At 40.3% G+C, this 12438-nt stretch overlaps 1 protein-coding gene across 1 annotated transcript; it reads left to right on the top strand.

The window, feature by feature from the left end:
• Nucleotides 1–5758: 5758 nt before the first annotated feature.
• LOC138971636 (uncharacterized) lies at nt 5759–12157 on the top strand. Its single transcript, XM_070344403.1, has 6 exons — nt 5759–6067; nt 7118–7217; nt 8172–8294; nt 10028–10184; nt 11092–11159; nt 11720–12157. The coding sequence occupies exons 1-6, from the start codon at nt 5845–5847 to the stop codon at nt 11898–11900; spliced, it is 852 nt and encodes a 283-aa protein (XP_070200504.1). The 5' UTR covers nt 5759–5844; the 3' UTR covers nt 11901–12157.
• Nucleotides 12158–12438: the final 281 nt, after the last annotated feature.

Genomic DNA, 12438 nt, shown 5'->3' with positions numbered 1-12438 from the left:
CTCAAATTCAGTGCAAAGCAAGCCAGTGTCAAAACTGGCAGTGACAAGACGTAAAAAGTTTGCGTGTTCGGAAATGGCGACCTGTGGATCTAGTCATGGAAAATGTTATTGAGGCTCATGGAAAGTCATGGAAAAGTCATGGAATTTTGTTTCTAAAAACCAGTGGGGAGCCTGTATAGTGGTACCTGTGATGTGTGGCCCCTTTGATGAAAGGATACCTCCCTTAAATGGACACATTCTGTTGTCCCTTTTTCTATGATCTACCAAAATATACCTGTCATGACAGGCCACCTGCAATGTAGGGACACGTTTGGCTGGTCCCAAGGGTGTCCTTTCATTGCAGGTACCACTGTATGTCCAAGGGACATCCTTTCACTGACATACCAATAGCGGTTTAGCCTTGACAGATCTGTGGTAGTGGACATAGTTATGAACACAGAAAGAATATTATCTTGATCATTCAATATGCCCTCACGGTAAATTGATGCAAAATTTGTGTTTGTTATGAGGACATTGTGCAGAAAAAGTTATCTGATTTTTATGAAAGTATCAACTATTTTCTGTAGAAACTAGGCATGCTTTTGCAAAAGAAGCAAAAGAAGCGGTGTATTTTTCAGCGTGACATCAAAATAAACGGAGCATGGCATGACCAGCTTTTAGGATTCTATGAAATCGGACCAAAGCAGAGTATGAGAAAAAGGCAAGGCGTTTGATGACAGAAATCCCAACAATTATATAAGGTTTTGCTCTTGACATCGTCCGAGACTTTTATATGTATGTTAGCAACAATTGATGATTTTCTTCTTTTAGACCACAAAAGTGATACCAGTATTAGTTTTATTGTAATTCATTTGAGGAAAGTTGTGCAAAAGTGATTTTTTCATTTTTGGATTTACAGAGCTACAGAATTTGAGTGAATGATTTAAGCATTGCCATCGTTGCTTTCTACCGCTCTCGCTACAAATCAAAACAAAGTGTACTTCTTAGATTTTGCTACCATCTTCTCACAAGTGAGTTCTTTGTGTTTATACTTGGCATTAACATTTTGCTAATGTGCTTTACTGGGCTTGACCCGTGTTTAGTTAGGTTGTGGTGTGTAAGGTGCTTTAATGGTAATATCTTGATTGCCAAGGCCATAATCTTGCTTGTAATTGTTTTATTACAGTAAATGGTGTATGATTTTGTCACACGTAATTCTGAACGCATGCTTGCTTAGCTTAGCGATGTGTATGCGAGCATAAAATTGAATAGGCCCCATCTTGTTTAATCTTAATTAAAAATATTTATGATGGCTTTGCTACAACTGCACAGGCTCGTGATAAGCGGAAGAGTAGATGTGCCAATGCTGAAATATTGTTTTATGAAAATGCGAACACATGTTGTTTTTCTTGTTTTTTCTTTTGAAACAGATTTTTTTTTATCTAAAGATTAATTTTTCAACATCAAATGACGATTTAGTGTTTCAGTACATTTGAACAGCCTCAATCAGTCATCTGTCCATGTAGCTGGCATTAATATGGCCATGAATTGCACCTGTGAAACTATATCTGAATATTGACTGGGCATTAACAAACAAACAAACGTATTTTGTTTAATAATATGAATGTCTTGGAAAAATAATAAGAGATAAAAGAGTGTGCCGCCAAAGCCAAATGGTGAGGTTGACTCAAGTGCTTTTTTTTTTAATGTAGTATGCGAGATAATTACACGAGTGTCCAAACTTTATTGACCTGGGAGCAATTTGCACCTAAGTGAGTGATTACTAAAAAGATCAAAATTATAATAATGCCCCTATTTGGCACTTCAGGACTTTTTTTATTGTAGGTTTTTTAGATGTTGTTTTTCTTCAATTTTTTTTTTACATCAGTTCTTGCAGTGAAAGAAAAACAAAAAGAATTTGATTTTCAGTCTGATGCAATTCACCCACTATGCTTTGAAGTTTGTAGTACTGTATACTATCTTAATTACATGTATCATGCCAATTATTACCCCCCGCGGGTTAGGGGGAAGAATTTACCCGATGCTCCCCAGCATGTCGTAAGAGGCGACTAACGGATTCTGTTTCTCCTTTTACCCTTGTTCAGTGTTTCTTGTATAGAATATAGTCAATGTTTGTAAAGATTTTAGTCAAGCAGTATGTAAGAAATGTTAAGTCCTTTGTTCTGGAAACTTGCATTCTCCCAGTAAGGTCATATATTGTACTACGTTGCAAGCCCCTGGAGCAATTTTTTGATTAGTGCTTTTGTGAACAAGAAACAATTAACAAGTGGCTCTATCCCATGCCCCCCTTTCCCCGTCGCGATATAACCTTGAACAGTTGAAAACGACGTTAAACACCAAATAAAGAAAGTAAAGAAAATGCCAATTATTAAGTATATTAAATGGTGGACATATATTTTGTGGGATGTTGGGTGAAAGCAGAAGTTTTTACATGTACCTTGCTTTTTGAGTGAAACCATGTTAAACTTTGCAAACTTCAACTTTAAAATCCAGGTATGAAGCATGAATTTAAATTGTGCCACTGTGCATTCAGTATATTTTTTGTATTCATGATGAAGAGTATTTGAAACATGCTGCCTTGTAATCGGCCAGTTTTTGTCTTTTTCAGAAATGGCAGAGTTTGTTTATTGGTTTCTATTAGTGTTTGTGGATCTCTCAATTGTGTTTCAGTTGGAATTGAGCAGGGCTGAGAAAATGTGTGATTTTATGCACCTTTTGAGAAGGTGTCTGTGACTTTGTGAGTAGGGATAAAACTCATAATTTGGGTTTGGGTATACTTATCAGGGGTGAAATGTGGTGTAGAAATGTTATGGCGATAAAGAGAGTATAGTTCTTCCCATAGACCAAATAGCCTGGACCGCCAACTCGTCACGTGACCCTTCGAGGTTACGACGCCGCCTTTCAGGAGCGCTTAGCGTCCGGTTTGAAAGGCCAGCGATTCGAAGACAGTGAAAAGAAAGCACGCTCCAGTTATTTGTGACAATGGGAAGTGACAATGAACTGGATTTTCCAAAACTCCAAACTAAACTTAACAAAACTCATCGAAAAACATGTTCCATATGCACTTTTGCTGAGTTTATTTTAGCATTTTCAGAACTTACCTCGGCAACTTCTTCCATGTTTACAATCGACACCGGATATCACGTCCCCCTGATTTCTGAAAGGCTTGTAAGCGTAGGTTCCTAAATGCGAGAGGCCGCTACCTCGTAATAGAGAGAAAGAGCGGAGAGAGAGCCAGTTCGCGGTCCAGGATAAATGGTCTATGTTCTTCCGAAAGAGGACTGACCACAGTATCAGTTACTTTCTGTCGCTCAGAATCAAATAGATGTAAACAATGCTTTGATCATTTTTAAGAGCGTTGATTGAAGGAGATAAAATAACCAGAGAGTATGACATCTGTCAGATGCATGCATTGACAAAAATGAGTTTCACATGTGTGCAGCCTACATGATAATTATGCCTGTTAATTACGATACTTTGTTGATACATATTGTAAGAACATATTTTTGACTGAAAATAAAATATAGTTTACGGCTAATAAAGAAAAGCGTTCGCCTTGTTTTTTGTGTGTGCTTTTACCCCTGTATATTCACTCACACAGAGAAAGTACGTGCGTGAAAAGGGGAAAGAAAGTCAAAAAGTGTACGTTTGGGGGGATCGAGTGTGTGTGTTTGTGTACATTAAATTACTCTCTCTCTCTCTCTCTCTCTCTCTCTCTCTCTCTCTCTCTCTCTCTCTCTCTCTCTCTCTCTCTCGGACACTAACTTCAGGTTGGAAGGTTTTGGAGTCAACTTGAGGTTTATTCAAAGGTTGTTTAGTGCACAAACATTGAAACAACTCGTTTTGGGGCGTCCCACATGTAGTATTGACTTAGGGAACTGCAGTCTCTACGATATAATACAGTACACAGTGGTGGATGAGGGGGGAGGGGGGGGGGTTCTGGAAACACCCCTAACATAAAAGAAATAATGAGTGGCTGCTGACACCAGTTGATCATGTTTAAAATCAAGGATAAGGCACAATTTGTTTATAAAATAGCTAAAATTCTTCTACTACCGACCCCTGGACCCCAGGTTGTAACCCATCCCCTCTGGCTTGACTGCTTCGCCCCTGGTACAATACAATACAACAAAATGCAATACAGTACAATACAATACGATATATTTTATACAAAACAACCTAATCCAATGCAGTGCAATACTGTACAACACAATTCAATACAATACACACACTGCACATTCAAAAACATGATCCACAATTCATTCTGTGAATTTGTCAAATTGACTAAATGTATTAATTTCGTTTCACGTGACTTGTGACTGACTGCCCCACACCAGCCGAACCATTAACCAGTCACTAATGAGACAAAACTAATATCAAATGTTTGTTTGTGTTGACAAGACGAACAAAACATTGGGTTCGTAACTTTTCTTTTAATCTATGAATGACAGTTTGGATGTGGCTGTCAACAGAGCGGATCGAGAATACGGAGTATATATACTTCCAGTAGACATTTTACACGGTGATTGCTTGGCTCAGTAGATGTTTAGCACGGTGACCTTTTCCTTTCCGGTTTGTTCATAAACTTCCGGTTCAAAGCAAAAAAGAGTTCTAAGCTAACGTGAGACTGAGACTGAGGCAAGTGTGTTTGTTTTCAAAACGAATTTCCTGTTGTAAACTTTGTCTGGTGATTATAGCTGCAACGATTATTCCGTATTGAGTAAGAGTAAGTGCAACAAAGCTCTGTTACGCAGCCTGATTTCATTCCGACGGGTTCGGCGCACTGGCTGTTTCAACTTCACACCGGTACTTGCTTCGTGCTTTGTAAAGTACCTCACAGAGAAAGTACGTGCGTGAAAAGGGGAAAGAAAGTCAAAAAGTGTGTACGTTTGGGGGGAGTGTGTGTGTTTGTGTACATTAAATTACTCTCTCTCTCTCTCTCTCTCTCTCTCTCTCTCTCTCTCTCTCTCTCTCTCTCTCTAATAGAGAGAATAGTCCCTCTCTGGGCGAGGGCTGGTTGAAAAGAAGCTCGTTTATATTGCTTATGCCACAACCCTCGTAAAATAAAAATTTGATTTGATTTGATTTGATCTCTCTCTCTCTCTCTCTCTCTCTCTCTCTCTCTCTCTCTCTCTCTCTCTCTCTCTCTCTCTCTCTCTCTCTCTCTCTCTCTCTCGTTACACTAACAGTAGCATGTCTCTGCTTTGCATGCGTCACTGCCTGTCCTGTGTCCAAATTGAAGCAGAAGCTGATCCTCTAACTCTTAAGTCCTGATATGATTATGAATAACTAAAAAAAAGGTCTAAGTCCCACTTTCAGATTCCATTGCACAATTTGCAGCCTAACTCAGGAACTGCAGTTTTTTTTCTTCTACACATTTGTTAGTCAAAATTACATTCACAATTTTTGTTTGCAACTGCAAGCATAATACGTGTGCGCCACACTATTCTTTAAAGTATAAACAATGGGTCATCTCCCGTTACAGCTAGGTAGATGCATGATGTTGCATACTGAAAGAAAATGATAAAATTAAAAATGTAAGATTAATTCAGCGTGATGTCAAAACTCACTCAGAGTCTAACAGTAACAGAGAGATTGTCCATTATAATGCATAGGAATTAGGATGTTGAGTTCTGACAGCCTTCAAGTTCAAAACCACAGACTACCGATGTGCGTACATGCATGAATCTCACTCTCAGATGGTTTTGGGAGTAAATTAATTTGGATGTTCACTATTTTAACTTTTATGAAAGTTTTATAAAGTATAATTTTGTATAAACTCTGAATTGCAGGCCACTTGTGGACTGGAAGTGGAAGCCTGGCCTGGTCTGAACAAAGCTGAAGATGGCGGCGGCAGAAGCGAGGATGGAGGTGGAAGAGAAAGCGGAAGGAAAGGAGAAAGAGAAAGAACCAATGGCAGGGGACCAGATTCTGCAGATCCCCATGTCCAAGCTGGACCTGGATGACTTCATCTCGTCCGTTGTGCAGAAGCTGGTTCCTGACGATGTGGATGCTGCCAACAGGCGTCCGCTGCTGGCCGCGTCCGTCAAGATCTCCAAAGCTGAGAGTATGTGATGAGCAATACCCCCGTTCCACACAACCGTTCTAGCTTCCGTTCCCAGCCGTCCTGAGGACGGCTGCCACAACAATGAGACGCTGCGCAAACGGACGTTTTTGTCATCTTTGAGCAGCGTCTGACCGTACTAGCAGCCGTCCTCAGAACAGCTGGGAACGGAAGCTAGAACGGATGTGTGGAATGGGGGTATGACAACTCAGTGTGTGAGAGCGCTAGCGTTGCGTTACCATTGCGTTAAGTTCCATTAACAATCCATGAGTTCCGTTGCCGATGTGTTAAGGTTCCGTTACCGTTCATTTGGAACGGGCGGGGAAGGGCTAAAATTTTGAACTTGCAGCCCGAACTCACCCGTCCCAACCGTTCCTACCGTTCAAAGGAGTTCCGTTAACGTCCATTGGCGTTCCATTCAGGTCCCCTCCCGATCCCTCCCATTCCTGTGCCGTTCCTTGGTCGCTACGGGAACGGGACCTAGAACGGATGTGTGGAATGGGGGTATAAAGTTGAGGTTTTAAGTCTGCACTAGAAGCTAAGTTTGTTTGATGTACTTCAACAGTTACTGTTCAGTGTGTGTTAGGGGTGGGAGGAGGTATATCGACTTTTCTCTTCTGGTTTATCATTTTTTTATTTCTTTGTGGAAAAAAAGGAGCCTATCGAGCATTGCAGAGAAAGGGTAGCTGTCTAATGGAGGAAAAGGAAATTGTTTGCTAAAAATCTTGATTTTCGATTAAAGGAGACCACGTACCTTGTTTGTGGAACTTATCAGTTATGCGGTTGGAATAAAAATGAATATAGGGGTCATGCTCATTGCAGCATTTTGTGTAGACAATGCATTTTTCAGGTGTCATAGAATAAAATCAATGCAAAATACAATATAGGTCTTACTTTGCATCATTCTACCCTAATTTCTCAAAGTCAGTATGACCCATGAGCTTCTACTTTTAGTTTAGTTGTAGGGGCAACACTGAACACACTTCAGGTGCTTTTTCGCTGTTGTTTTTTTCTTCCTGCAGTGCTTCTATGAGTAAGTAATTTGTGTTTCAGGAAAGGCAAAGGACATCACAAAGACCTTGAATCATTCCCTGGAAAAAGTGGAGAAATATCTCCAGGAGATGAAGACGGAAGAAAAGGAGATTGAAGATGAGTAAGTGTCTCCACAATTTATTCTGATCTGCCTTGTGCAATTTAACTTAAATCTCCTGCTCAGATTTGTGAGTTACCTGTGCCGAGGAATCCAGATCGAGATTGCACTTTGTTTAATCTATGTTTAAAATGTCCAGAAGTAAGATTTGTAGATAATATTCAACTTGAGTTTGGGTATACTTATCAGGGGTGAAATTTGGTGTAGAACTAGACATCGGCCTCCTAATCGGAAGGTCTTGAGTTCAAATCTCGGCTGCTGCCGCCAGGTGGATTAAGGGTGGAGGTTTTTCCGATCTCCCAGGTCAACTTATGTGCAGACCTGCTAGTGACTTAACCCCCTTCGTGTGTACACGTAAGCACAAGACCAAGTGCGCGCGGAAAAGATCCTGTAATCCATGTCAGAGTTCGGTGGGTTATAGAAACACAAAAGTAACCAGCATGCCTCCCCTGAAATCAGCGTATGCTGCGTGAATGGCGGGATAAAAACGGTCATACACGTAAAAATCCACTCGTGCAAAAAACATGAGTGAACGTGAGAGTCTCAGCCCATGAACGAAGAAGAAGAAGTAGAACTAGAAATGTTATAATAATAATAAGAAGAATAAGGGTAGGAGTCTCATCCCATGAACGAAGAAGGAAGTGTAGAACTAGAAATGTTATTATAATAATAATAAAAATAAGGGTATTTATATGGTGCAAATCCTAATATAGTTCTAAGCGTTATGGCGATAAAGGGAGTCGTTCTTCTGAAACAGTGAAGACAGTCCAGGCAACTCGAGGGAATGCTCTTATCACCGAGGTCAAGATAATTGTTTCACTGTAAACATAAACATGGTTAAAAGAAATTTGAGAGAAAATAGCCATCGCTTGATGGCTTCACTGGATCTCCATCATACTCTGTATGTTTTTTTTGTCCAATTCATATTCTTATTTGTCATTTTTCTTGCAATTTCAGAATAACTAGGAAGGAAAAGATGTTGATGGGGAGCTTCGAGGTCATTGATGATGACAGTGACGATGATGTGACAATCACAGGCTCCAGTTTTGAGCCAAGCAAAGCAAAGATAGCACCGGCTAAGTGAGTTACTTTGATTTTTTTGAAAGGAGTGATTTACTATAGTTACAAATATAATGTACATTTTAAAGTTATTGTATGTCCTAATTTTTCAATTTTTTTTTCTTTCTTGAGGTTTCTTTTTACTTTAACATAGAGGGGGAATCGAGACGAGGGTCGTGGTGTATGTGTGTGTGTGTATGTATGTGTATGCGTGTGTGTGTGTAGAGCGATTCAGAGTAAACTTCTGGACCGATCTTTATGAAATTTGACATGAGAGTTCCTGGGTATGATATCCCCGGACCTTTTTTTCTTTTTTTCGATAAATGTCTTTGATGATGTCATATCCGGCTTTTTGTAAAAGTTGAGGCGGCACTGTCACACCCTCATTTTTCAATCAAATTGATTGAAATTTTGGCCAAGCAATCTTTGACGAAGGCCGGACTTTGGTATTGCATTTCAGCTTGGTGGCTTAAAAATTAATTAATGACTTTGGTCATTAAAAATCTTGAAAATGGTAAAAAAAAAAAAAATGTTTATAAAACGATCCAAATTTACGTTTATCTTATTCTTCATCATTTTCTGATTCCAAAAACATATAAATATGTTATATTTGGATTAAAAACAAGCTCTGAAAATTAAAAAAATTAAAAATTATGATCAAAATTAAATTTTTGAAATCAATTTAAAAACATTTTCATCTTATTCCTGTGGGTTCCTGATTCCGAAAACATATAGATATGATATGTTTGGATTAAAAACACGCTCAGAAAATTAAAATGAAGAGAGGTACAGTAAAGCGCGCTATGAAGCACAGCGCAACCGCTACCGCGCCAAACAGGCTTGTCACTTTCACTGCCTTTTGCACTAGCGGCGGACTACGTTCAATTTCATTCTGTGAGTTCCACAGCTTGACTAAATGTAGTAATTTCGCCTTACGCGACTTGTTTCTTTTGCATTTATGTAAGACTTCTTCCTTTCAGGAACTTGTTTTTTCTGTTCATAACATCTGTACAATTAGCCTTATTTTACATTCTTTCCTTTTTAAGACACGGTTTTCTCAGATATGTTAGATAGGGGGATGAGGGTGTTTGTTCCACTGTATAACTGTTGACTCTGACGATTGACTGTTTTCTGCCCAGGACTAGTGAAGCAGCAGCCCTTACCAGCCAGACATAGCTGTTTGCTCTAATAACTCCACATAACTGTTGACTCTGATAACTCCACATAACTGTTGACTCTGATGATCCGCTCTTATCAGCCCAGGAGTGGTATACAGGAAATTAAAACAGCAGCCCTTGGTAGCCAGGCATAGCTGTTGACTCTGATAACTCCACATAACTGTTCACTCTGATGATCGGCTGTTATCAGCCCAGGAGTGGTATACAGGAAATTAAAACAGCAGCCCTTAGTAGCCAGGCATAGCTGTTGACTCTGATAACTCCACATAACAGTTGACTCTGATGATTGGCTGTTATCAGCCCAGGAGTGGTATACAGGAAATTTAAAAAAATAGGACTAGTGAAGCAGCAGCCCTTAGTAGCCAGACACAGCTGTTGACTCTGATAACTCCACATAGCTGTTGACTGATAACTCCACATAGCTGTTGATTGATAACTCCACATAGCTGTTGACTGATAACTCCACATAACTGTTCACTCTAATAACTCCACATAACTGTTCACTCTGATAACTCCACATAACTGTTCACTCTGATAACTCCACATAGCTGTTGACTAATGATTGACTGTTTTCAGCCCAGGACTAGTGCAGCAGCAGCCCCCAGCAGCCAGGCAGCCCCAGCAAGCCCAGACTGTGCAGGGTAGCTTTACGGTCATGCCAGGGACCGCCTCCCCGACGCTGGCAAACATGCGAGCAGCCTTGACCAACACACTCAACAAACGGGCTGGTCAGGTACTGGTCAAACAATTGGAGTCCTCGGTCTTTGGGCAGAGCTGCCAACTGTTACAAATCAAATAATAATTACAATAACACTTTATTGTCCATTAAAATATTACATAAAAATGGAAAATTGTCATCGCCACACCCTGCCTGCCTGTAAACGATTATAACAAACATTTCATGTCAAATCAAATTAACTTTATTATCTCAAATCTGAGAAATTACATTGGTGGCACATGCTATGTTTTAAGACAAATTGTTACCCTGTAAAGCCAAGCTTACAATTGCTACGCTCAAACAAATAATCACAAGCCTGCAACAGTTTGCTGTTTCTTGCGAGTGCTGGTACTCTTCTGATTCTCACTCCGTGTAGCGATCAGAATTTGTTTTGTCCACACTGAAAAGTGGCATAGCAGACACTCACTAGTGGCCATTATGTTTCTTTTTCTAAAAAAAAATTAAAAAAATGTATACATTATTGTGCGAAATAGCTGAAATGTGGATGTGGGGATTAACTTTAGACAGTGCTACACTACAACACCATTTGCTATGCGTCAAGTTTTGACTAAAAGTTTTAACATAGAGAGGGAATCAAGACGAGGGTCGTGGTGTGTGTGTGTGTGTCTGTGTGTGTGTAGAGCGACTTATACTAAACTACTGGACCGATCTTTAGGAAATAGCAGGGTTGTTATTTGGTATCGACAGTCGGGCAACCACTGAAACTGACTTCCAATCACCAGAAACTTTGTTGTCATAGGTGCCAAATTGCCCAATTTCCCAGAGTATCGAGAGAGGATAAAATCTGAGGTTTGTGTGAAATGGGGAAAAAGTCACCACTCTTTCAGGGTTGTGATTCCTTGAATTATGCAGAGCATGAACACTAGACAAAAGATAAGCAAAATATTTTGTGTTTGTGCAGATGCAAATAGCTCCGACAAAAGCAAGATTCATACATACTGTGGACAAAGAATACACGCTGCCCACTTGGTGAGTGATATTGTACAATATTCAGTTGGTAGATAAGTTGGTTGGCTGATGGTTTTATTTTGATGTTTCTTTTTTATTCTGGTTGATGACTTGTTGCTTTTTTGTGTGTGTTGACTCGCCAGAGTAATCTGTGAGTCTTACGTGACTTGTTTCTTGCAAAATAGAAGTGTCCCCTGTTTTTTGTTAGTAAAACATTGTTATCATGTAACACTACCTGTATACTGTTGTTGTTTTTTAATTGTAAAAAAAATACATAACACCTTTAATTGTTTAGGAAGAATTTCTTAATTAGTTGGTTAAACCTACTAGAAGTCTAGTTGTAAAAAAGGGGAAGTGGGGGGGGGGGGGGGGGGGGGGGCGGGTGTATTACCTTTGTATGCGAAATAGAAAGTTTATTTTCCAAGTATGTTTGAGTGTGTGTGTCTGTTTTCAGGCATGAATAAATCTTTGCAGGCCAGATATGGGGGTTTGTTGCAAAGTGGGGGTTTGTGTGTGTGTGTGTGGATACACTCGCATGTGTGTGTTTTCATAGATATCATTTTCAAACATGAACATTGCAGGCCAGAGATAGGGTTTGGCTCCAGGGTGCTTGCAAAGAAGTTCAACGACATCTGGTACCCTGGTATGGTCACAGATTTATCAAAACCTGAGGCCTCTACACATGCAGGGGAGGCAAGTTCTGTTTGGTTTTTTTCTTCCTTCATTGACTGCAACTCCCATGTGCACTTGGATTTGGCATGAGTTTGTTTGTTTGTTTGTTTGTTTGTTTAACGCCCAGCCGAGCACGAAGGGTCATATCAGGGCGGTGCTGCTTTGACATATAACGTGCGCCACACACAAGACAGAAGTCGCAGCACAGGCTTCATGTCTCACCCAGTCACATTATTCTGACACCGGACCAACCAGTCCTAGCACTAACCCCATAATGCCAGACGCCAGGCGGAGCAGCCACGAGATTGCCAATTTTAAAGTCTTAGGTATGACCCGGCCGGGGTTCGAACCCTCGACCTCCCAATCACGGGGCGGACGCCTTACCACTAGGCCAACCGTGCTGGTTTTGGCATGAGTGAGCTATTATAATTAAAGCTATTTTCCACCCTCTATCTTTGTAAAACAGTGGAACCCCCCTTTTAAGACACCCCCCCCCCCCCCCCCCCCCCCCCCCCAATTTAAGACCTCCCCCTTTTAACTCATTGTCTCCCAGGTACGGATATATTCACACCCACTCATATAGCTCCATCTGACCAGGTACGGATATATCTGCTCAGACTGTTAGCTT

This window comes from Littorina saxatilis, linkage group LG7, assembly GCF_037325665.1.
Source record: "Littorina saxatilis isolate snail1 linkage group LG7, US_GU_Lsax_2.0, whole genome shotgun sequence".
In the NCBI taxonomy this organism is placed as follows: Eukaryota; Metazoa; Mollusca; class Gastropoda; order Littorinimorpha; family Littorinidae; genus Littorina; species Littorina saxatilis.
Note: the sequence above shows the minus strand (reverse complement) of the source record. Positions and strands in the feature narration are given on the sequence as shown.

Coding starts and splice junctions, on each gene's coding strand:
- LOC138971636 (XM_070344403.1), top strand. CDS start 5,845: ATGGCGGCGGCAGAAGCGAGGATGGAGGTGGAAGAGAAAGCGGAAGGA. Junction 8,295..10,027: donor GCAAAGATAGCACCGGCTAA/GTGAGTTACTTT, acceptor GACTGTTTTCAG/CCCAGGACTAGTGCAGCAGC. Junction 10,185..11,091: donor TCAACAAACGGGCTGGTCAG/GTACTGGTCAAA, acceptor GTGTTTGTGCAG/ATGCAAATAGCTCCGACAAA.